This window comes from Clytia hemisphaerica, unplaced genomic scaffold, assembly GCF_902728285.1.
Source record: "Clytia hemisphaerica strain Z4C2 unplaced genomic scaffold, Clytia hemisphaerica genome assembly, whole genome shotgun sequence".
Taxonomy (NCBI): Eukaryota; Metazoa; Cnidaria; class Hydrozoa; order Leptothecata; family Clytiidae; genus Clytia; species Clytia hemisphaerica.
Window position 1 is genome coordinate 310404 of NW_027104162.1, and position 26211 is coordinate 336614.

Here is a 26211-nt window from a genome sequence, read left to right on the forward strand (position 1 = left end):
TGGTTCAAATCAGGATATGGTATCCATCTCTCTTGTATTTAACATTTGAAAAAAAGCATGTTATTTTTTACAAACTTTCTGCTTTTTACGAAAGTTGCATAAGGACATGAAGGATAAGGTGAAGTGAATAAGACTCAAAGTGATAAACCATGTGGTAAACCCTTTATTTTTTCCCTACTATACATATCTGTGTGGATATGCATTTTTGTCCCAGCAGTCAAACTTTTGAAAGCATTAAGTTTTAAAAGGATTGTTACATATGCCAGAAACCATACATAAGGAAAATTTGATTTCTGGAAAGTCTGGTTGAGGTTGCTTGTGCAGATTTCAATTTTTTTAAAGTCAGGGAACTAGTCAAACAGGCTAGTGACTCCAGAAGTCATGCAACTTTCGTTGATGTCAAACCAAATGTTTCATTTTTTCGTGAACTTTGAACCCTTGCCTTGGAACTTTTTTTCTATGTATGCTAAAGCGTTTTACTAAATGAAAGCCCGTGATCTTAGCTTTCCAGCGGTATATAACACTGTGGACACGGGCTAGACAGCAAATTGGTAAATAAAATGCCGAACGTTTTACAACATTTTGAAAATTGTTTGCCGACGGGAGAAAAAAAATTTGCAACTATCGAAGAACAAATGTGTCTGGAAACGGAGGAAAATGTAGCTATTTTGAGGCTGAAACTTTGTATGTTTGTTTATCAGAAAAAGGGTGAGGAATTCAAAAATCACAATCGCTAATTCTAGTTCTTTTATTTTCATATAGTTTCTTTAACTTTTTTGCTTATTCTTTAGCATGGGGGGGGGGGAATGTCCCAAAAAAAAGTTTTTATTTCTGCCGAAATGGATTTTCTTTTCATTTGGGGTTTCTCCTTTCAGAAAAACTTATTCTTTACTCATAAGTTTTTGTTCCTCCATTTTCAGAGGCCCCTTGAAAATGGGTCCTACCACCTTTTTTGACTCACTTCAACCTTTTCCAAGCTATTTTCTTCAAAAACAAAAATAAAACAATGCAATGTCTTCTTTTTTCAAAAAAAGACATATCTTTCGTTATTTTGATAAATATACTAAATATTTTACAAATATTTTTATATAATTATATTTTAACACCATCAAAGAATTCTCCCTCCAAATTTGAGGTCTCTAGCTACACTAGAAAAAGAGATATGCAATATTTAAGAAGCATGACTGGAAAATTTCTTTTTTTTCTTTTTTTTCTTTTTTAACACATTTTTCGAATTTTTCCAAGCTATTTTCCTAACCTTTTTTTGACATTTTCAGTCAAATTTTTGACACTAAAATTTGAATATCTTTACAACCACTAATCCTCTGGAGGCCTTTGACCCCTCATTTTCTTTCTTTTTCAAAGCTCTACAAGATAGGAATATAGATTTTGAAAAAAAAATTAAAACTTGAAAAATCTTCTGGAGTTGCTAAACAGGCAAGAGTTTTAAAATCACGTCAAAAAGCCAATCTCTTCTTCTAATGTGCCAGTTTTCAGAAGGTGGCGTCGCCCCCGAGATGATTTTTGATTTTTGAAATCCTGCCCCTCTGAAAAGTTGATGCGGAAGGCGGGAAATTTTTTCTACCCCTATTTTCTAAAGTAACTCTGTTCTCCCCGTATAAAAAACGCTACATGGAAGATCTTTCATATTTAGTATGTGTACAGACAGGCTAGCTCTAAAGCTCACAAGAGAACCCTCGAACGGATAAAATTACTGGCACATATTTTAATAATAAAACCACATTTTAGGTAAATTCAACGTGTTTTTAGTAATTTCAGTTAAATTAAATAAATTTATTTTAGATAAGTAATTGATATGGATGGTAATCTTTAAATACTTTTATGGTCTTGTAAATACACTTGAATATCCTGCTTCAAGATCACCGTTTTCCCGAGGTGGACTGCGTGCGTCGCTCGCTTTCTTGACTTCAAAATTATGTTCTCTGGATACCTTGTTAATCTTGTTTAAGATAAAAACTGCAATTATCGCTCTTTTCAGAAATTATAGACCTTTGCGCCTTTCCATCCGCCATATTGAATTGTATGCAAAAATTATGGTGGCCGAATTGCCGTGGTGAAATTCTCTTAAGAAAGTATGCAAAACATATGCAAAAAGAAAGTATTAAATAAAAACTTGCATGCATAATTTGCATTATATTAAAGTGTAATCTTGTAGAAGAAAGATTAAATTTGCTTCTCTTGAAAACTAAAAACAATTATATTTACTCATCTCTTAGAACAAGCACTTCAAAAGACCATAACATTAGACAGAAACTCAAACTGAAAAATCACCTGCAAAGGTAAAAAACAATCCTTATTCGGCTGACGGCAAATTATTCTCCTGGGAATAGAGTCGCCAAATGATCAAATCAAAACATTGATAAAGTGTGACGTCATAATTACTGCTTTCAGTTTGCGTGTTTTGAAAGTTTGATGTGTGTACTCCGTCTTCGTGGAATTTTTTAATGGTTCTTTAAGAACAAATTCCTAAAAGGCTTTTGTTGTTCTGTAAATATTTCCTTTTGGATTAAGAAATTCCATCTTTTATTGTTCTAATGATTATAATATTTATTTATAAGATGCTTTGTTGTCTTTTTAATCTTTGTGTAAACTTGCATATGTTTTGCATACATTTCAACTAAATCCAACCACGGCATTTTTGTTCCTGTATTTTTGCATACAATTCAAGATGGCGGACGGAAAGGCGAAAAGGTCTATTGCCGAAAACGGCAATTTTTTTAACAATGAAATGCTGAATCAGCAAAATGTGTTGTCCTTTTAAGGGCAAAGATGTCAAAGGTGTTTGAAAATAGTAAAATTGCATTGAGAAAAAGGTTTTTCAGATTAAAAGTGATTTTTTCAATTTTTCGTTGCTCAATAATATGAAAAGTTCTAAAATAATAAGTCAAAAGATCCTGCATCGATGCCGAAACACAGCCAGAAAGAGATAACAAAACCCCTGTTGTAAATTTGTTTACATATGACTCGATTTTGCTATCTGCATTTCCAACAAAAGCCAGTTGAAAACATAAACAAAACTAAACGAGGCACAGTGGGCCTACTTATTGCGAGTGTGTCAAATACCACGTGTAATAATTTCCAAAAAGAGCAATAATTGCAGTTTTTATCTTAAACACCCGACTGCTCGCTCGTTCCTGCTTTCGTCTTTATGTCACAGAATGTCTTCACCTCCAGTAAGTATAAAACTTTATATATTTTTTGTACAAAATGTTTTTCATTAGAGTATTATGTCAGTACAGTGTATCAAAAAATCCTGTGGGTTGGTTTTTCTGACCTTATTATACTCTTTTTTTTCAATGTTTAATTAGCAAGGGCAGCTTTATTGACCCAGTGTAGCGAAAAAGGCCTTCAAATAGTGTCTGTGGTATGTGGTTTGTGGTTCGGTTCGCCAAAAGTTTTTGCAATAACAGCGTCTTGATTGTTTTTTCAATTTCATAATTCTTGATAGACAGTGATATACCTTTTGGTAATTAGTTCTTACAAAGTAAACAAGGGACGCCGTACAATATGAGCATATTCATTTTTCTTATAAGCATTTAATCTATAAGAATCAAATCAATAACTCTTGATAGACAGTGATATACCTTTTGGTAATTAGTTCTTACAAAGTAAACAAGGGACGGCGTACAATATGAGCATATTTATTTTTCTTATAAGCATATACTTTATAAGAATCAAATCAATAACTCTTGATAACATTGATAAACCTTTTGGTAATTAATTCTTACAAAGTAAACAAGGGATGGTGTGCAATATTCGAGCATATTTATTTTTCTTGTAAGCATATACTTTATAAGAATCAAATCAATAACTCTTGATAGACAGTGATATACCTTTTGGTAATTAGTTCTTACAAAGTAAACAAGGGACGGCGCATGCTCTCAGGTTTTTGCTATCTTCATTGTTGATATTTTGTAATTACAGATTCAGATAAGAAATGGGTGAAACGATAGAAAGGGTAAACCAACCAAAAGAAAAAGAATTGATATGTACAAAATTTCCAGCTGGTAAAGTTGAATGTACCAATGATAGCTCTACCGATAGTGAGGATGCTCAGATAGTACCAGATGTTGACCATTCACCATCAAAACAAATCAAAGATGATCATAAAGAGGACGTTTCCTCACCTGAAGGAAATGTTGAAATGTATAACATGAAGTGTGATGAAAAGGTTCCCACAAAAGACTGCAAGAATGAGCAGGTCAATTTATCAAAAAACATTGTTACATCTAAGGATCATCAAGAAAAAGATTGTGGATTAAAAAATACAGATGTTAAAGGCCAAGATTTTGAGCAACCAATAGATTCATCTGACAAGTCCAAGGAATTGAATTCTAAAAACACTAGCAATGAAACTTCAAACACTGATAACATTTCTTCTAAGAATTTGTTAAACGTTACAGCATCAGATATAGCTAATAATTCTTCAGAAGGAATGGACAAAAAGCCTGAGGAAACTAGTTCAAAGCAAGGAAATGTGAATGAGGATGCTGTAAAAGCAGAACCAAAATTTGGATTGACTGTTGAAATGATTGAGGAAGAAGAAAAGTTGAAGCAAGAACAAGAAAAGCAGTTAGATGAAATCAAAAATAAGGTCTGTTTAAATAATTCTCTATTATTAAACATATCTAGCAAAAAAATGCTGCAATTGAACGAGTTTTTGAAGCAATGTCTATGAATAAGGTAAACATTTTCGTTCACTGGAACTGAAAATTTTGTCTGAAAATAGTTGGTGGTTAAGGGCGTTAAGTGTTATTTTAACTTATATTGAATTTTGAAGCAACTTGCAGGATTTTGCAATTTTGCAATTTGTTGTTGAACATTGCTGCAAGAATGGCTTTTGGAAAGCTATTAGTTTTAATCTTAAGCCATCTTTATCTCTAGGCATTGCAAGAGCTAAACAGCACTGGCCAAAAGCAAAGGTTTGATCGTCTTCAAGTACTATTAAGTCGTTCACAAATGTACTCTACATATATTTTGGGTCGTTTAAATTCACGAAGAGAAGCAGAGAAAAAGAGGCTTGAAAGGGTAGATAAGAATGAAAAGAAGAAAAAAGAGTTTGAAAACAAAGAAAGCGACCCTAAAAATGAAACTCAAGACAAAGAGGAAAAGGTAAACATTTCTTCGACGAGATTTACACATACTTATCATTATCTCTGGCTTAAGTTAGTTTTTTTCTCATTGCTTGCCAAATGATGAGAAGAGTTGTTTTGACTTGGTAAATGACCATGTATGAAACGATAAACACACTAATCTTCTCTCTGATGGCCAAAAATGGAAACAAAAAAATTCCTAGATATTACCCCATGAGTTTGTTGATAAAGAAAGATCTGCTTCACAAATGAACAGCTTCATTGCATTCTATTAAAGGATTCGAAAGCAGATGGTGAAAGTAAATTTTCAAGAGGAAAACGAAAAAGAAAATCTCTTCCAAAAGATGAGCAGGTATAATTTATTACAACCAGTCCCAGCAGATCTTTCAACTTTTTCAATTACTTAGTTTTCTACAGGGTATTTATTCCTGTTTTGATAAAAAAATGGATTATTTAAATCAAAGCCACTTTGCCTCAAAGCCTTCTTTGGCTACAAAATAAAGTGGAACTATTAGAATTCTGAGTTATTTATTATTACAAAAAAGTCTCAATATCATATCTTCATTGGAACCAATTGCATGCTGTTCTGCTGCACCACACAAAAGATGCTACAGATCCTAGGGGTTGCCCCTTATCAATAGACGTTATTTTATCTGTAAAATTTAACGATAATAGACGATATCGGATTTAGATAAATGCAATGCATTCTGGTTTCTAGGGACTCTCAAAGGAATTATAATCTATTATAATTGATCTATTATAATTCCTTTGAGAGTCCCTAGAAACCAGAATACATTGCATATATCTAAATCCAATATCGTCTATTGGTTTGGTTATCGTTACAGACATCACAAAAGCCAAAGAAATCCAGGGTTAACAACAAAAAGGAAGAAGCAAAAAGTGCCATCGAAAAAGCAATGGAGAAAAACAAGAAAGCTCCTGTAAGTATTTTGTTTATTGGACTTAGACCTACCTGGAGGTCCTTTAAAATTAACCTGTGTTCCTTCGTTTGTCTGTTACCGACTTTTCTCAGGATTGAATCATAGGAATCTTTTGATTTTTGGTACAAAGGTGCAAAATGGTGGTGGCCAAAATGTGACGGAAAATGTGACGGAAAATGTTTTTGGACTTTGTGATAATTCCGTTTAACAGAGATTAACATTGACAGAATAACATTGTGCTAAATATGAATCAGTTCATTTTTCAAATAAAAAATTTTTTGGGCAAATTTAGGTCCAAAAATGCCTAAAAATAGGGTTTTTTGTGGACTTTGTGATGACCTTTCCTGATTTTTGAATAAACACGTAGAATTAGTGTGCTAAATATGAAAAAGTTCATTTTTCAAAAAAAAAAATTGGGCCCAAAAATAGGGTTTTTTTTCCATTTTACCCAACTATCAGCCAAACAGAAGAAATAGCTTTCTTTTCTCACCATAATTTACATTTCCCACACATTTTAGGTTGATACTAAACTTCGTGATCAACTGTATTATAACAGAACCATCAAGGACCAACCTGTGCCTCCACAGCAGCCTTTACTACTAACCGGAGGAATTTTACGGAACTACCAATTAGAAGGGATGACATGGCTTTTAGGATTGTTTGAACATGGAATCAATGGCATCTTAGCTGACGAGATGGGCCTGGGAAAAACACTGCAGTCTATTTCACTTATTGTTTCTTTGATTGAGCGTGATGTCAAGGGGCCTTTCCTTCTTGCAGCACCTCTTTCAACTTTACCAAATTGGGTAGCCGAATTTGAAAAATTTGCACCTGAGGTTAGTACCTTAATTTTAAAGAACCTTGATTCGCGAAATTTAATCCACGCGAAATCTTTAAATTCTTGTCTCGCGAAAATTAGTACACGCGAAAATTTATCCACTTAAGGTAAATCAAGTCAAGCTTTTCATAATATTTATGGAAAATGAAAGTTATAATCTATTAGAATTCTTATCAAAGTCAACTCTGGAAATATTCGCTGTACAATCAAACCTTAATCAAAATGATTTTGATAATTACTTTCTTCCCGTAACATTGTCTCAGTGGGAATGAAGAAATAAAATTAGACTTGATTTATTGTCAAAAACTAGCTTTTACTTTCTTACAGATCTACACTATCCTATATCATGGTTCTATCCCTGAACGTACAGAACTACGTCGAAAAATGATGCGAATCAAGAGATACAGCCATGGTTTTGTTAGTCTTCCTGTCATTATATCCTCATACGAAATCCTCATGAGGGACAGACAGCTCTTAGAAACATACAATATTGAATGGAAATTTCTGATCGTAGATGAAGGACACAGGATAAAGAATCTGAATTGTAGATTAATCAAGTAAGATAAATTTATTCAGTGCATTCAAAACTGCTTGGCCTACAATCTGATATTGAGAATTTTGGTCATTGTCTCATTTTCGAAATTTGAAGTTTGGGCAAGAAAGTTGCTTTTGGGCGATCGAATATTACAAATTGGGAGGGTTTTATAGGCTTCCAGGCTATATTTTGAGCCTTTTTTTATCATTCTTGAACTTTTGGATCATCAGATCCTAAGGTCGTAAGTCTTAAGTCTAGCGTTAAAACTCTACTATTCCAATCTAAGTCTAGAGAGCTTACATTTACAAATCGTTTATGGGCTTTTTTCTAAATATGACGACCTTGGTTGTATGTGAAACGAGTCTGGTACACAACATTGATAATTGTGAAATAGAAATTGTCTGTCATTGTTTAAAGGGACATAACAGTACTTGCGAAATTTGTAAACAAACTGTATGCAGCGGATACAAAATCAAAACAAATGTCACATGTCAAAATAAAAAATCAAACCAAATATGGCTAATTTTGATTGTTCAATTGTTTTACAAGTTTGTTTTGGACACGTGATTTTAATTGTTCTCTTTAATGACACGTGGTTCACGCAATGTTTACATTTTACTACTTTTATGTCCCTTTAAAGTACAAGATCCAAACCTTACATTGTTGAAAAAACATTTTAGGAATCGTTTTTTGATATTACTTGTTGGACATAAGATAAAGAATCTGACTACTAACCAAGCGAAATGTATGTAAATGGATAAGTAGTAATATTAAAAATCGCTTGTCAAAATGTTTTTCTCTCTTGTAAGGGTTGTATCTTCGATTTTACAATAAGTAGCTGACAATGAATGTAAAAGACTTTCTGGTAGTTGGTTTGATTATATTTCTTGCTGATATCTCTAAACATTTTCATTCCATTATAGGGAGCTGAAGCTTTATAAAACAGCAAACCGCCTACTTTTAACTGGTACTCCACTGCAAAACAATTTATCAGAACTGTGGTCCCTGCTCAACTTCTTACTTCCTGATATCTTTGACGACTTGAACAGGTACTTACTGGACTAGATTTTTTTATCAACTCTCCATATTGGGATGTTCCATAAAATTTCCAAACAGGGGAGTGGACAAACCTTTTAAGTCAAAACAAATTTCTTTGAAATGTCTGGATACCCCCTGGAAAATGGCAAAATCTGCGAAAATACCCTTGGAAAAATTCTTTGCATACCTTGAAGTGAGGGTGGACGAACTAAAATCAGTCTTCTACCCCCTGGAAATTTAAGAATAACTTTTTACCCCTTTTAAAAAATGAAATAGCATGGAATAGCCCATTTCATTCTACTGAATACAGAACACGTGCCTGCAATCAAACAAATAATCTGTTAGTAACTAGTATAGGAATAATTTCATTCTCTTGCTCATACTTCATAGTTTCCAAACATGGTTTGATTTCGGTGCTATCACAGACGGTGGAGAAGACAATGAAAAATTGATCGAACAAGAAAATAAAGACAGTGTTTTGCAGACTCTCCACTCCGTAAGATGACAAATATATAAAATCATTCCCTGTAGCAGGGGGGCCAACCCTTAGAATCCGTAGCATTTTTCCTGGGACTCGACTGAATTTGACTGGATTCGAAAGTAGATAGGAATTTGAGACTTTTTCAGGGGGCGCAAATTAGGCCTCTTTTTATGGCTAAAAAACTGACGTGTACTACAGCAAGTCTTATACTCAAACACACAAAAAGATATGGCCATTTAAAGTTCGAAATCCTGTGAAATCTGTTACGTTTTAGACAAAATTTGACGTCAACCGTACTTTAACTGACAGTATTTTGAACTTCAAAAGCCTTGTATTTCTTTACATGTTTGAGTACACGACTTGTTGTAGTTTTAGGTTTTAGTTTGCTTTTTATTTAATGCGTTAATATCACGTTATCGTGGCTACTGTACACAAGTAATGTAAATAATTTGGTTTACAGACAGGAGAAAATGTTATTACTCAGTAAACATAACTAAGGGGTGTGACCATTGACCTTTATATACCCTGGACCAAGTTTCTCAATCCAGGCCAAGCAAAATCTTTGATCGGAGTTAAAGTGATACCCTAATGGCGGCACTACTCAATAGCGGGGTAATGCATCGAGAGCGCTAGGTCTACTTTCCCTCGAAAGCTTTTGATGATATAGCGCCGTTAGACGTTAATTTTTGGACCTACCCCGGTGGGGTGGAGGTCCTATAAATTAACCCATGTTCGTTAGTTAGTTAGTTAGTTAGTTAGTTAGTTAGTTAGTTACCAGCTTTTCTCGAGATTGGCTCATTAGTTTTTTCTGATTTTTGGCACAAAGGTGCATGACCATAAACCCTCGAATGTGACGGAGCCCGATTTTCGAAAAAAAAATTTTTCCGGCCGGTAGAACCGGAAATGTCCCGAAAAAAGCGGTTTTTTGAGATTTTCTCGAGATTTTAATTAGTTTTTTGCGATTTTTTGCACATAGATGCACATTAGTACTGCCGAAAAGGTGTTGAAAACCGTTTGGCGAAAAAAAATTTTTTCCGGTCTGTAGAACCGGAAATGTGCCGGAAATCGTCGTTTTTTCACATTTCCGTCACATTTTTTCAACTTATTTAATTGTTTCTTTACAGAAAAATGTTCTTAATGATGATGCCCAAAACTTAGCATTGTTTGATTTCCAAAAAAATCATCCTATGAATCCGGAACTCCTTAAAAATCGCCGGAACAGGCGAAAACCGGCGTAAAACGGTTTTCCTTCATTTTTTCAACTTATACTCGACAGATTTTCATGATTTTTTGCACAATGATGTAAAATGGCAATGCCCAAAATGTGACAGAGCCCAATTTTCGAAAAAAAAAAAATTTTCCGGCCGGTAGAACCGGAAATGTCCCGAAAAAAGCGGTTTTTTGAGATTTTCTCGAGATTTTATCATTAGTTTTTTGCGATTTTTTGCACATAGATGCACATTAGTACTGCCGAAAAGGTGTTGAAAACCGTTTGGCGAAAAAAAATTTTTTCCGGTCTGTAGAACCGGAAATGTGCCGGAAATCGTCGTTTTTTCACATTTCCGTCACATTTTTTCAACTTATTTAATTGTTTCTTTACAGAAAAATGTTCTTTATGATGATGCCCAAAAGGTGTTGAAAACCGTTTGCCGAAAAAAAAATTTTTTTCCGGTCTGTAGAACCGGAAATGTGCCGGAAATCGTCGTTTTTTCACATTTCCGTCACATTTTTTCAACTTATTTAATTGTTTCTTTACAGAAAAATGTTCTTTATGATGATGCCCAAAACTTAGCATCGTTTGATTTCCAAAAAAATCATCCTTTGAATCCGGAACTCCTTAAAAATCGCCGGACCGGAACAGCCGAAAACCGGCGTAAAACGGTTTTCCTTCATTTTTTCAACTTATACTCGACAGATTTTCATGATTTTTTGCACAATGATGTAAAATGGCAATGCCCAAAATGTGACAGAGCCCAATTTTCGAAAAAGAAATTTTTCCGGCCGCTAGAACCGGAAATGTCCCGAAAAAAGCGGTTTTTTGAGATTTTCTCAGTTTTAATTTTCTCTGAATGATTGATTAAAGTGTCGATATTATTTTTCTTTCACCGTTAAACATCGATGCGTTTCTTAATTGCTTTCTCCGTTCCAATAGATATATAAATCGAAATTTAAAATTATACATTACTTCCATTAAATTCTAATTATTCGTTTTATAAATAGGTAGGTCCATTAAAGTATTACTTGTTAACACTGCAATGGCTTCTTTACGGGTACCAATTCAAAAAAGCTTGGCCCAGGGATATATAAAGGTCAGTGGGTGTGACAGGCTACGGTACAAGTATTAAAAATTTCAACTGTTTCACATCTTTTAGATTTTGACACCATTTCTTCTGCGTCGGTTAAAAACAGATGTCGACTTGACCATTCCGCCGAAGAAAGAAGTCTACGTTTACGCTCCATTGACAGAGAAACAACAAGTTTTTTACAGAACTACGCTTGATCGCACCATCATGGATATGTTAGAGAAGAACAAGGTATGATTATGACGGAAATACTTTGGTATTTTCATGATTTTATTTTTAGACAGAAGAAGGGTGTTATTTCTCTGTGAAAATAGCTGGTAACCACCTATAAGATAACGTGTTATATTTGATAGGCTTTTTTCTTATCTGATATTCCGATGGCGGATTGGCGGCCGCCCACGCTAAAGCTCTAAAGGGAGCGGGCCAATTTCCCATCGGAGAGGAATGATAGTCGGCCTTTGATGTGCCGCATCCTCAGTCGGGTTAACAGCCCTTGTCCGTAAAGGTAAAAATATTTCGGTTGGACCCGCCAATCCCCGAAAACGAGGGCTGGGTTACCAGACCTCCCGCTGCAAAATCCTTGACGCGGTCTTGCAAAATTCTTTAATCTAAACCTTCCAGATGTTGAAATTTTCCCGACCTTCAGAGCTTTAGTGTGTCGTATGAAAATTTCACCATCTGGGTGCCAGATAAGCTTTTTTCATTTGAACCCACAGTAGTAGCGTCCACATTATTGACTTTAGAATCTCCATCATTTTGATGAAAACTTTTCAAATCTACAAACTATTTCTTTGATTGGTCGCACATAGGATAACGCAACCTATACTTCGCTGTATATTTAACGAGAGACTTCTCTCTGATTCAGAGCGTAAAAATCTCGCAATTCATTATATGCACCATTGCAATGGCTTCCACGGACGCAACAGCTGATTGGTTGAAAGTGACGCATTGACTGATTTTACGTCAATTACAACCAATCAGCTATTGGGACCGTGATGTAATGTCAGACATTACAATGGTGCATATCATGAATATAAGACCATGTTCGCACGTAACGATTCCGTTTCACTCCAAAGCGAAATGAAGCCATTCTATTGGTTAGAAGTGACGTAAAACTTGAATGTAACCAATAGAACGGCTTCATTTCGTTTCGGAATGAAACAGAATCGTTACGTGCGAACATGGTCTAAAGCATTTACTTTCTTGTAGAAAAAACAGGAAGAACCTGTAGAATACACAGCATCCGGGCGCGTGAAAAGGAAAACAGCTTCTAACATCACCTACAAAGAAGAGGACGATTCGCAAGACATTGACATCGATCTTCTCTTCGAACAAATGGAAGAGCAAGAGAGAAAGTAGGCAATTCTTTCAATACGACTGTCATTAAGTGTTTTTTGATAGACTGGATGATTCTGTAGGCAAAGAGACTGGAGGATTCTGTGGGCAAAGACCCTCTAAGGAGGATACTGTGGGCTTAAGTGGACTCATCGTCATCAAAAATTATAATAAAAAAAAGTTGAAGCTAGAACTATACTCAGATTTGACTGCATTTTAAGTGGTTTACGTTAAGATTTCTCTATCGGCAGAGCTTACTCGCAAATACTTTTTATTCTTACGACTTAGTTAGCACTAATTAGTAATTTCCATCTGTTTAAATCTCCATCTTCATTTCGTATGTTGATGAATTTGCTTTCAACTCTTGAAAGAAATTTGTAGTTTTGGGGTTTTGCTGCTAAAAGGTCTTTTTCCATATCAGCCGATCTGAAAAATTGCGTAGCCGTTACAAAGGTCTGCAAGATTTTGCATGTTTCTACTGGGTGTCTCAAAAATTGTTTGAGATTGGATTATTGAGATTTTGAGAAAAAGTTATGAAGGAAAAGAAAAAAATCAAAAAATCATTCAGTTTCCTAGAATCTCTTTTTGAATCTCAATTCAAACTTGTACATTTTCTTTGAGACACCCGGTACTTTGACCTCTACTTCTTTCAACCAACAATTTCTACGGAATTATTCAACAGGAAACAAGAGCAAGAGTTGTTGATGAAACAAAAACTAAAACCCAAATCTCTGGTCAACATCAAAATGCAGAACACGATGATGCAGCTCAGGAAATGTTGTAACCATCCATACCTCTTGGAATATCCTTTTAACCCTGACAACAACGAGTTGGTCATCAATGAGGATCTGGTCAAAGTCTCTGGCAAAATGTTGGTTCTTGATCAAATGTTACCTGCTTTGAGAAAGCGTGGACATAAGGTTAGTTTTTTGAATGAATCATTTGTTGACACTTTGGAGTACAGTTGACTGTAATTCGATCCGATCTTCAAGGGACTAGAAATTGTATTCGAATTATAGAAAGCTTTGGAATGCAGAGAGTAATTTGTATCACTTTCCAGCTGAGTAGACAAATATTTAGTTCGAAGTACAGAACCAACGATTCGAAAAATAGAGATTCGAATTAGAGAGATTTGACTGTATACCTGAAGGCTAGAAGTGATTCGTCAACCATTCCTAAGCGAAAGATAATGACACCTTAAAGATTAGCGTATTATTGCGAAATTAAATGTTTTCCTAATAATTCATGATATGCACCACTGGAGAGTCTTCTGAGAACTTTTAAAATTTTCCACCCATTACGTCACTTAAACAATAGAAAAAGTGACGTATTCATGATATGCATCATTGCAATGTCTTCTGACATTACATCACGAACCCAACAGCTGATTGGTTGTAAGTGACGTAAAATCAGTCAATACGTCACTTGAAACCAATCAGCTGCTGGGGTCCATTGAAGACATTGCAATGGTGCATATAATGAATTGGGTGAAAGAAAAACAGAAAAGTTGCATAATTTCGTGAAGTCATTGCAGTGGTGTATATAATGAATACAATCTAAATCTTACCACACACTAATTTCAGGTTTTGATTTTCTCACAAATGACAACAATGTTGGATATCATAGGTGATTATTGTGGAATTCGTGGTTATAAATACTCCAGGATTGATGGTACCATGGGCATCAAAGATCGACAACAAATGGTAATTTCTTTAGTGAAAAGCGTGCTGTAGCATCACATGGTTGAAAATGAATATTTTGCATTGCTTTTGCAAGATCACCACACAACTTCGCATATGTATACATTTTTTTTATAAGAACAAACTATATAAGAGCGTAAGGCTTCGATGACCAAAATGTTAAGAATATGTTACGAACATTTTAAGGCTTTTTTGACTCTGAATTTCTTAGGGAAATGGACAAAAATACTCAAAATTGGCGAAAATAAGAACATGTTAAGAATATTCTTAGGCTTACAACTCAAAAAAGTCTAAGGCTTTAAGTCTAATTTTGATGTTCTTATAAAAAAAGTGTAATTAGCTTTAATCCACCTTTGCAAGCGCTTGACACGTAGGCTTTCTTTACTTTACCCTACTTTTTTTCTCATTTCCACCCACAGATTGAAGATTTTGCAGCTGATGAAGAAACCTTTTTGTTTTTGTTGAGTACACGTGCTGGAGGTCTGGGTTTGAATTTAATGATGGCTGACACTTGTATCATCTATGACAGTGACTGGGTGAGTAGATATAAGTAATGAGCACTGACCTTTATATATGCCTGGGCCAAGTTACATCCGCCATCTTTGATCGGAGTTTTTTTTTTGAAAGTGTTACCAGCTAAGAAGCCATATTGCAGTGCTAAAAATTAACGTTAAACGGTGCTAAATCATAAAAAGTATGCGAGGAAAAGTAGACCTAGCGCCTTCGAAGCTTTTACACCGCTATTGAGTAGTGCTACCATTAACCATTAGCGTGTACCAAAAAAACCTCAAACAAAGATTTTACTTGACCGGGACTGAGAAACTTCGTCCAGGGTATATAAAGGTCAGTGGCAATAAGCGTCAGGCACAGTTTTTATTACCTTTTTTTGCTTCAAAGCTAATTAATCTTACAATCGATTATAAGAATGTTCATTACACGCAAAAATGGGTATTCTTCGCCACGGCATGACGTCAGAACTGGGGTACGACAGAACGATTACTAAAGATTAATTATGTGTTTTCAGTAAACATAATCCTTAGTGAGTTAATCCATAGTGTTTGTTTTACCCTCGAAATTATTAAATCTTATTGGTTGAAAAAGATGTCACATGACTTTCCGTTGCAAAGAATATAATGGCACCAAGACCTTACTAACCATTTTTGGACCTACCCCGGTGGAGGTCCTATAAATTCACCTCTGTCCGTTCGTTCGTTACCAGCTTTTCTCGAGATTGGCTCATTAGTTTTTTCTGTTTTTTTGCACAAAGATGTGTAACTATAAATTCTCGAATGTGACGGAGCCCGATTTTCAAAAAAAAAATTTTTTGGGCAAATTTGGGCCAAAAAACGGCTAAAAAACGGGTTTTTTGGACTTTGTGAAAAATTGGATCATTAATTTTTTCTGATTTTTTGCATGAAAGTAGGGTACCATCATAGGTAAAAGATGGCTCAAGCAGATTTTTGCAAAAAAAATTTTTGTTGGCTCAAAAAACGCATGTTTATCTATAAGAATCACTATTAATAAGCATACATCAATGTTCTTAGTCAAATTACTCAATTTTTTTATGAGATAGATGTTTTTTTTGCTCATGGGGGCTTACTTTTGAAGAATATGTGTGTTTAGACATGAAATTTTGGTTACTTGGCGTGTTTTTATAGAGAAACTGGCAACATTCGATATTTTTTTATAAGCACATTTATTAATTACTTAGGTATTAGCTTTTCTCGAGAATGGCTCTTTCATTCTTTATGATTTTTTGCACAAAGATGCATAACTATAAACCCTCGAATGTGACGGAGCCCGATATTCGAAAAAAATGTTTTTGGGCAAATTTGGGCCAAAAAACGGCTAAAAAACGACTTTGTGAAATATTGGATTATTGTTGTTTTTTTTCAGACTTTTTTCATAAAAGTAGGTAAAAGATGGCTCAAGCAGATTTTTGTAAAAAAAAATTTGTTGGCTCAAAAAACTTATGTTTATCTATAAGAATCACTATTAATAAGCATACATCATGTTCTTAGTCAAATTACTAAATTTTTTGATGAAATAGATGTTTTTTTTGCTCACGAAGTCTTGAATATGAAAGAATCATTTTAAAATGTGTTCCATTGATTGTTCTTTAATTATTTTTAAATAAAGGAATTCGGAACATTTTCTCCTGCATCCATGTAGCAATTTTGCTCCAAAATATAACGTTGGTCTGTACCTTCCATTTGACTTTCTGAATATAATTGACTGTTTGTATTCATTTTTAACAATGTTTATATTAATTTTTAATTAGTCTGTTTGATAACCAGGTAGGTCTATCATAAGTATCACTTATTCACATTATGAGAAGAATCTCATTAAAGATTTCTCTTTTTAATGTCCCTTTTACCCTGTGAATTTTATTTTTTGAAGTCTTTTTTGACTAAAGATTTTGACTTTTTTCTCAGAATCCTCAAGTTGATTTACAAGCGCAAGATCGTTGTCACAGGATTGGGCAAACGAGACCAGTGATCATTTATCGGTTCGTGACAGCCAACACAATCGATCAACGGATTATTGAACGAGCTTCGAGTAAAAGAAAATTGGAGAAAATGATCATACACAAAAGTAAAAGCAACTAATCTTTTTACCCATGATTTTAAACAGTGGATTCTCTTTAACTCGACCCTCTATAACCCAAATGTCTCCTTAAACTCGGACGAGTTTTATGGTCCCTTCAGTTAACAATTCCTTATCAACCTTACTCTATAGCTCGAAATTTCCCCTATGTTTCTCCTGGATATATTCTTAAACTAGACAACTACTTTAAATATAGTTTAAGTTTAAGTGCAGAAATTTTAACAAACAAAGGCTCCATAACGATACACTTTCAATTCATTTCTAGAAAATTTCAAAGGTCAAAGTGCAACTGCAATTTCACCATCAGAACTATTAGATCTGTTGAAATCCAATGATTTTTCGTCCTCTGTTGACACCGGTGGTCACGTGTTCACCAACGAACAGCTTGATAGACTTCTTGATCGATCTGATATGATGCCAGGCTCGTCGTCTCCAGATGATGTTGGTGATCAAAAGAAAGCTAATGTTTCACATGAAAATGACGAGAATAATAATAACGATATCAGTGGTAATCAAAATTTCAAAGTTTTTGATATTACGCACGGGGAGAAAGTCGAGTTTTGATAATAGTGACTTATATGGCGTTCTGGAATGTATTCAAAGTTGCATACAGGTATTAGTACATTGGATGTTTATTGCAATCTTGGAATTAAATGTTTCATGGCAAGTTTAATATCCCTTTGCAAATTGGATTTACGAGACATCAAACTTGCAATCATGTTTGACGCAAGTAGCTTGAATTTCACATGGAATTGAACCTGTTATGTGTTATGTACGCGAACTGTAGTTTGATTGGCATTTGAAGGTGAAATGCGACATGTGAGTTTAGTTAATATTTTCGATAATTTTGACCATCTGACTAATTTGCTGATCAAGCATTTTATTCCTTGGTCAGCAATTTAATTTAATGGCCTTCAATTACACAATGTACATGACTTGTTTTGGTTGAACATTTTAACTTTAAAAGAGAAACCCGAGTCGAGTTATAGAGTTTATGAATGTTAAAGATTTTTCGATAAATTAGGCTTTTATTACCTTCCCTTGCCACAGCATTGTAAAATTTAACACCGCCCTTTCCCGCCAATGGACCATTCTCTTCGTAATTTTACCACACCCTCCCGTAACCCTAACTTCCCCTATTCTAAGCTTATTAAAAATATTTCTCAACCCCTAACCCCTTTACTCGGTTTGATTTTTTTTTCAAATCTAAACTCTAATAGCATTATCAAGATGAAAGTAGTCTGAATTTTGAAATATTGTAGACCCTTTGAAAAGACTTCTTAAGCCGTTCGAAATGATATATTCTTCCAAACATTTTACTGGTCTGAGTTAAATGTTATGTTATCTTGTTACGTTTTCAATCAAATATGATTGACTGTATAAAGGTATTTTTTCCTATTTAATCGCACGATGAGTTATTTTTTCTTATTTGGCGCGTCTTCAAAGAGAGCAATTAATCGTTAATTGCATCCTGTAGATAGCAATTAATCGTTAATCACACTATTCGATGCAGCGCCAATGTTTACAAAATTGATTTTAATGTTTTTCTCACATTTTTTTTTCATCGAACGTTTTAATTGCATTCAAAATTCATTTTGTGAGGAAGAAAATCTATAAACAACAATAAAAGAAAAACATAGAGAGAAGAGAAAAATATGAAACTTTCAGTGTAATTTCTGTAATTTACTTTCATAACTGGGAAAAAGTAGTGAAACCCATTGTGCGATTAGCTCGTAATCACATGATAACTCGTACAATTTGAAAATTACACTTGTGATTTTTTTGTTTCGAATTTTCCTCGTCCTTTCGGACTCGGAAAATTAATAACAAAAAAATCACTCGTGCAATTATTCTCGAATTGCAGTCGTGATGCAATCATGTGATTACATATACTTATTACTGTTTTGCGACCATTGCTGGGCTGTTAACTGGAAAGTATTTTTTCCTATTATATTTAAACAGCTTAAAAATGTAACGTGTCTTGACTTATCAGTCCCTGGGAAACTTAGTTATTTCAAAAAATTTTATCAAAGTTAGTCTGTAAATATTTTTCACATTTGTTCTAGAGATAGAGTGTATATTCTTTTTTGGAAAAAACGAAATATTTATGCATTTTTTAAAGTTTATTCTTGTACATTATTCTATGTTTTTTTTTAATATTGTTGACATTAGGTCAGAATGACAATTATTAAATGAGTCTTGTTTGCATCGCTTCTTGAGACTTTGTTGTTCATATCTTTACTTAGGGAAATTTATATTGAAGTTAGGGTAGAAAAAAAGTTTATTGCTGCATCAGGTATTTACATATTTTTGAAGATGTTTTCTTTTTATTAAGATTTTTTTATTTATGTAAAATATAGTTTAAAAACGTTTTCCATACCTCTAAAAGTTTGATTTATTTAGTATCTTTCTCGCATAGCAAATTCCTACCTTATATAGCATCCTAACTACTCGTTTGTAGCTGAATTATTCAAATCTGCGTGTTCTACAACACCTAAGATTGTATTTTGACGCTCGGTTACCTTAAAGTTTTTTAAAGTTTCTGCCTCTTACATATTTGTAGAAAGAATGCATATTTTCTTGCCATAATTTGAAGGTTAACACCGTCATTTCGACTAAGATTCTACTCCCCCTTATTATCCGTAGATCTTGCTATCCGCTTTTACTTTATCAAGAGACTTACATAATTACACTCTCATGTCCAATACACGTTTTTTTTCTTCATAAGAACAAACTATATAAGAACATAAACTTCAATGCCCAAAATATTAAGAACGAGCTATGAACATTTTAAGGTTTTGTGGACTGTAAAACACCCAATTTCTTAGGAAAATGGACAAAAGAATAAGAGCAGAACATTTTTAGGCTTAAAAAATCTAAAAGTTAAGAACATCCGAAGGCTTCAAAGATTTCGGTTGTTCTTATAAAAAAACGTGTAGCATTTTAGAATTACATCCCCTATACTAATTAGCATCTTGACTTCTCTTGTCATCTTTTTACCACAAACAAACGACTTCTTTTACTATTAATTAAATTGTCTACATCATTCTATTAAACAAGGACTCTGTTGTTATTACTGAGTTAAGTTCTTTTATTAACATACAGCTGCTGATCAGCACTGTGAGTGTTTTTTGTTTTTTCTTCTGCATTAAGAACACTTTCTATTAGCATTTTATATTTTTTAATTCCAATCGTTAAATCTTTAATCAAGAAATTTGTAAAATCTACCCATTTAATCACTTTTCAGAAAAAAATTACCTCTAGCCTAAGGGGACATTGAGTCGCTCAGGCTCTTGAAAGTTTATGCTACATAGACTCAAAATCTTTCTTATAATACAATTTAGAGTATTTCTGATAGGGATGATTTACTGATTTATACATCCTTTATTATCAAAAACCTTTTTTTCTTATCTTGCAATAGTAGGATTGTCTTATGCTTGAAGCTATGTGCATGGATTCGGTTGGTTGGCTCACACATCGTAAAAAAAGAAATATGTTTGACCGACTGGTGTGTTTGATTGCGTTTCTGGCTGCTTTTCAAACTGCTTTGATAGAAGGTACTTTATTTGATACTTCTAAATCTTTTAAAAAACTATTTCTATGATGTGTGCTCTTTTTCAGGAATTTTTAGATAACCTTTTGGTTTATTCATAACTTATTAATAAGTTAAGTTAAATTTTTGAGAGCCTACCCTTTGGAAGACTAAAGACTTAATCAAATATTTTTAACAAATTGTATCTAAAGTTTTGAAAATTTTCTTATTCATGATATGCACCATTGCAATGTCTTCTGACATCACACCAGAGACCCAACAGCTGATTGGTTGTTCAACCAATCAGTTGCCCGGTCCGTGGAAGATATTGCAGTGTTGCATATCATGAATTGCAATGGTGCATATAATGAATTGACCACTTTTCTTATTTATAGCTGGAAGTGCTGAAGAGAGTATTTCTAATGGCACCACACCTCTTCACATCACAAGAGAAGAAACAGCCAAGAAAGGGAAACCCATTGATTTGCATTGCATAGTGGCTCCTCGTGGTAAAGGAGTTAAAATCGTATGGACAGCTGAGAAGAATACTATAAATGCCGAAGTCAATGGTATGTGATTATATTTATTTGTTAAATTTTAAACCTCGTGGGACACTTGGGCTCTCATAAAACAAAGACTTATTGTTGACTCTCTCTCTAATTCGATCTTCAAGGGACGAAAATTTTTCTTCAGATTAGAGATTCGAATTACTGAAGGGGATCAATGTTTTAGTTTGAATTATAGAGAAAGATTCGAATAGTCGTACAAAGAAAGTTGACTCCCGGGGGGGGGGGTACTTAGGCAAAAATAGGTGCTGGGTATGTGCGGACGGTAAGGGTCGGGTTTTTCACCTTTCAAAGTCTCTCTAAGGGTTACAAAAATCAGGAAATTTCAAAGTAGTCTCTCTAAGGGTGGGAAAAATCACGATTTTTAGAAAAAAAATTGATTTTGAGAGAAAAAATTACAAAAAAGTCTCACTAAGGGTCACTTTGTCACTAAAATTTGGTCTCTCTAAGGGTCGGTTTTCGGAGGTCCCGTCCGCACATACCCCTCATTCACCAACCCTTGTACCCCCCCCCCCGGGAGTTGACTGTAAATTGGCAATACCTTATCAGTAAAAAATCACGCCTCTGGACAGAAATTCCGGAAGCACGTCGGGTTCTCAGGGGGTTTAATTCTAGAAACAACGAAACACAGTAAAACTGTAAAGAGAGATCTTTACATTTCCGTAGTTTTTTTACGGAACTTTACTAAGGATCTCAGGATTGGCATGGAGGTTACCGCCTGGTAGCCTATTTTCAACTAGATTTTCCACTTTTGAACAGTGAACGACGACAAGTACGCATACCATCAAGGTGACCCACGAATCTTAACAATCAATAATGTAGGATACGGTGATCGTGATTGGTACACTTGCACATCAACATCTGCTGAGAATGTCACTAGTACTATCAAAATACGATTAAGAGTTCGAGGTAAGAAAAGTACCTTGGCTAAAGTTGAATATTCCATGTAGGATTTGAAGCCACTTTTTTTCTTACCATAACTTAAGGGCTCTGACCATAGTGAATTTTTCATAATTGCCCTATTTAAAATGTGTTTTCTGGCTGATTTCTGATGGAATGTTATACATTTTCTGTTAGACAAACTATTCCTGAATTAGAAAATTTAAAAATTGCATTGAAAAAATTTGATGAAGAAGAAAATGAAGACTTTTGCGAGGAAGAGTATTTCAACTTTGAAGAGCTTAGTTTCGGCGAAGAAAAAACATTGAGACTGCAGATTGGTTAAAAGTCGTCCCTGAGTGCAACATCAACACCTCATCTCAAAGTATTTCGTCGGGTCTGAGTGAAATTGAACTACCCGAAGGTCACGAAATCATAAGTTTTGATATTGTGTCTCTTTACACTAATGTACCGGTCAATGAAGCTATCGATGATTGTACCGAATTATTATTCTCTGGTAGATACGAAAAACCTCCTGTTGATAAAGAAACATTTAGAGAGATGCTAAATATTTGTAGTTGCGATGTACTCATGCTCACACACAATGGTTACTATCAACAAACAAATGGGTTGGCGATGGGTAGTCCCCCTGCACCGATGCTTGCTAATGGTTGGCTCAGCAAGTTCGACCCTACAATCAAAGGAGAAGCAATGATCTATGAACGTTATGTTGATGATATCCTTATGGATATCTTGAGAACTAGTGCCACTACAAAGCTTGAAAGCATCAACTCGCTACATGTTTCATCTTAAGGTTCACAGAAGAGAGAACATAACGGTAACATTCCTTTTCTTGACATGTTGATTCAACGTAACGCGCGAAAACTGTCTTCTACCTGGTACACAAAAAGAACTGATACAGGTTTAATGATGAATTTCCTAGCACTTGCTCCAGTTAGGTACAAAAAAGCTGTTGTTTCGGGAATGATTCACCGTATTTACCGGGCATGTAGCTCTTGGAAATCTTTTCACGAGAGTTTAGAAAAAGCCAAAACAATCTTGATAAACAATCAATATCCTCGATCTTTTCAATGATCCTATCATTGAGAAGACGCTCAATAAAATCATCGAAAAACCAGAAAAAGAAGAAGATGATAAGGATCGCACAAAGTTCTATATTCAATACCGTGGAAAAGTTTCTGATAAATTCGAAAAATCGCTAAGGCAATTAAATGCACCATGTAAAGTTGTTTTCACCACACGCAAGTTAAAAACGATCCTACCTTCATTAAAACCTAAGGTCGAAAAGCATCTACGAAGCAGTGTAGTTTATCTCTTTAAATGTCCGCGATGTAACTCGCGCTATGTCGGACAAACCGTTCGTCATCTGATTACACGCTTTAAGGAGCACACAAGGAGTCAAGTGGGAAAACATTTCATTGATTGTGGTAGAGAGATATCCCTGAGGATGTCCTCTAAATTGGTATGTCATCAAAAGAATGAACAACACTTAATGACACTGGAAGCTTTGTTTATTAAAGACTTAAAACCTGAATTGAACACAAAGGACGAATACAAAAGCCGCACGTTAGTGCTAAAAATATAATTGTTCTTTTATTCATTTTTAATTTTTCGTTTCGCTTTATGTATTGGTTTCTAATTTTTTGATTTCTCGATTTTTTAAACATGTTTTTAGTATTTATGGGAAGGTTGTTGTATGAGGATGCTTTTTACGAAGTTGTATATGTTTTGAATTTTCTACTGTTTTTAAACTGTTTTTATATTTGTTTTTAGATATTAAATCTGATGATGGGAAGAATCTCCCGAAATATATTATGAAAATAAAAATAAAATTGTTGGTCACACCCTTTTCAAAAAACATTTTGAAAAAATTTTCGCAGTAGAAGGTGTATCTTTTACCGAACAATAAATTTTTTTGCGGAAAATTTTTGTAAATGCTTCTTTGTCTCGAAATCTTCAAAATAGTGGTTTTTCGTCAATTTTTCATCTGGATTTTGCTTAAAAAAACAGTCATAGCTTTTGACACATCTTTTTAGAAAAATTTTCCGCAAAATTCAAAATAGTTCAATTCTTTGCGGACAGTGTAAAGAAATTTTGAAACAAAAAAGTTAATTACCCATGAAAACTAAGCACTTTTTGTAAAAGAGGGTGATGCAACATATTATTAACATCTTTCTAAAGTTCATAACGTCGTTTTTGCAATTAAATTCTTAATTACTCTTAAGGGATTCGATTAAAAAGCTATTTATAAAGGCAATTCTTTGTTAAGGAACCTGAAATATAACTTTTATGTTCAAATACAAAATTAATTTTTGGACTATGGTCAGAGCCCTTAAGTAGATTAAATTTCGCATGAATTAATCTTCACGAATTTTGTCCCTTTCCCTTTTCACGTAACTTGCGCGTCTCACATGGTTTTCAAACTAACGCTGGATCGATAGTAAGATTTGGCGCAACAATTTGAAAAATTAAAAAACAAATAAAGTGCTAGATTCAATCCGTTAAATAAAAAGAGTTTGAACTGTTAGACTACAATACCAAAGGTTGTTGTTTCATAAGAATCAAATCTGACTGTATTATATCACCTTTTCTCTTTCTATACAGATCCTCTTGGGGCCGTGTGGCCAGTGATCGGAATATTGGTAGAATCCTTATTATTGTTTGTCATAATCTTCGTGTACGAATATACTAAAGCCAAACCGAGTGATGTCACAGTCAAAGGTATGTTATATCTTTTTCTTCATGCCCATGTCTCTGTGCCCCGCCATGAGAATCTTTAGTTTGGCTAGCAGAGGATAAAATGCAATGATGAAAAATCGTCTCTACTTGTGGCAGGGCTTCAAATTCTATCATTTGTAAGTCTTTTCCAATAGCAATAGGGATCCTATTGGTTCTATTTTCTCCACCTATCTCCCACTTGCACAGTAGACTATTGATGTAATTTTGCTACGACCTTCTGATCACCAAGTGTCTGTCAAACCTTATATAGTGAGTCTCTTTAACTCGAACATCTATAATTTGAATGTCTCCTTAACTCGAACAAGTGATCTACACGTTGTTTTTTTTTTAAGAAATACTCTTTTAAGAAACATGAGGCTCAGAATGCCTAAAAACTAAAAAACATATAAGAAACATGCTGAGGCTGAGAATGAGAAAATAACATTTTTTAATTCACCTTCATAAGGCTGATTATGTCAAAAAGTTTAGAAACATGTAAAGAAACATTTAAGGCTCAAAAGGCCGATTTCTTAAGAAACATTGAGGCTGCTTGGTAAAACTAGTTTCTTAAAAAAAATAACCTGTAGTCCCTTCAGTTATCAATGCCTTATAAACCTCCATATCTCGAAGTTTCTTTAATTTGACAAATTTGTGCCCCTGCGTGTTCGAGTTATAGAGACTCCACAATTTACGCGTTCGTTAAAAGACATCGGCAGACTACAGAAAATTGTATTCTTTCATGATTCAAAATAAATAAACAACACAAAAATTTGATTTTATTCAAACAAAGCTTTTCGAGTCTTAACTGCTCATCATCAGGTTAAAAATGACATTTCTAGGTTGAAAAATGTATTTACATATCATACAAAAAATTGATTCTAGGATAAAATTCTTCTGTATTCTTTCACTAAACCATCATCTTCCCCTTTTTTATAGTAAGCAAATCCGGTGGAGAGATGAAACTCGTACAATCATGAAAATCTTCACCAAATCGATGAATTCAATAGACTTTTTCATAAATTACGTCACGATCGAACATCACTTGCCTCGTATTCAATCAATTACAATGGTGATTTTGTCCCTTGAGATATTGAATGATTTTTTATGAATAGTAAGTAGTTTTAATAAAAATCAGCTGGGAGTTAATCACTATGGCAATAATTTCAAAATGAGGCAAGTAATGTTCGTGACGTAATTTATGAAAAGGTCTATACTTAACCACTCTTTTTTGAAAAAAGTACCAAGTCATTTTACTTTTTTTGCGCCAAAGACCTCAGGACCAAAGACTTTGAAGGTAAAATTCTCTCAGGTGGTAGAGGACGATTGACATCAAATTCTTTCTACAGGATTTTGTCTTTTTGCGACTGTTGTAGTAAAAATTTTTATTTGCTTAGAATTTCATGCTCTATCCGGTCTGATAAGGACCGTTTTTCTTTATTTCAAATTTGGAAATCGTCAAGATTCTAATTTTATTTAAAGATTTCCTTGAAGCTCTTGTGACTGCACTGTTTTGGTTGGAAAGCAGCGACGAAGCAAACCTTTAGTCTTTATCTATTAAAGTATTTAGTTTAAAACCTCAAAGGGGCTAGAGATGAATCTTTCC

General features: G+C 34.2%; 2 protein-coding genes across 3 annotated transcripts; both read left to right on the top strand.

Annotated features, from left to right (window-relative positions):
- Positions 1-81: 81 nt before the first annotated feature.
- LOC136814138 (basigin-like) lies at positions 82-26211 on the top strand. Its single transcript, XM_067070653.1, has 6 exons — positions 82-154; positions 20314-20449; positions 20820-20993; positions 21750-21899; positions 24495-24611; positions 25545-26211. The coding sequence occupies exons 2-6, from the start codon at positions 20326-20328 to the stop codon at positions 25583-25585; spliced, it is 606 nt and encodes a 201-aa protein (XP_066926754.1). The 5' UTR covers positions 82-154; positions 20314-20325; the 3' UTR covers positions 25586-26211.
- Positions 3138-17909, top strand: LOC136814137 (lymphocyte-specific helicase-like). Of its 2 annotated transcripts, none has more exons than XM_067070650.1 (16): positions 3138-3194; positions 3946-4615; positions 4906-5133; positions 5371-5466; positions 5960-6055; positions 6574-6891; positions 7221-7450; positions 8352-8477; positions 8857-8962; positions 11320-11481; positions 12460-12605; positions 13268-13505; positions 14169-14288; positions 14705-14821; positions 16721-16880; positions 17158-17909. In XM_067070650.1, the coding sequence occupies exons 2-16, from the start codon at positions 3959-3961 to the stop codon at positions 17454-17456; spliced, it is 3099 nt and encodes a 1032-aa protein (XP_066926751.1). In that variant the 5' UTR covers positions 3138-3194; positions 3946-3958; the 3' UTR covers positions 17457-17909. The 2 variants fall into 2 exon arrangements, with proteins under 2 accessions (XP_066926751.1, XP_066926752.1); XM_067070651.1 differs by having other exon boundaries at positions 3139-3194; positions 5392-5466.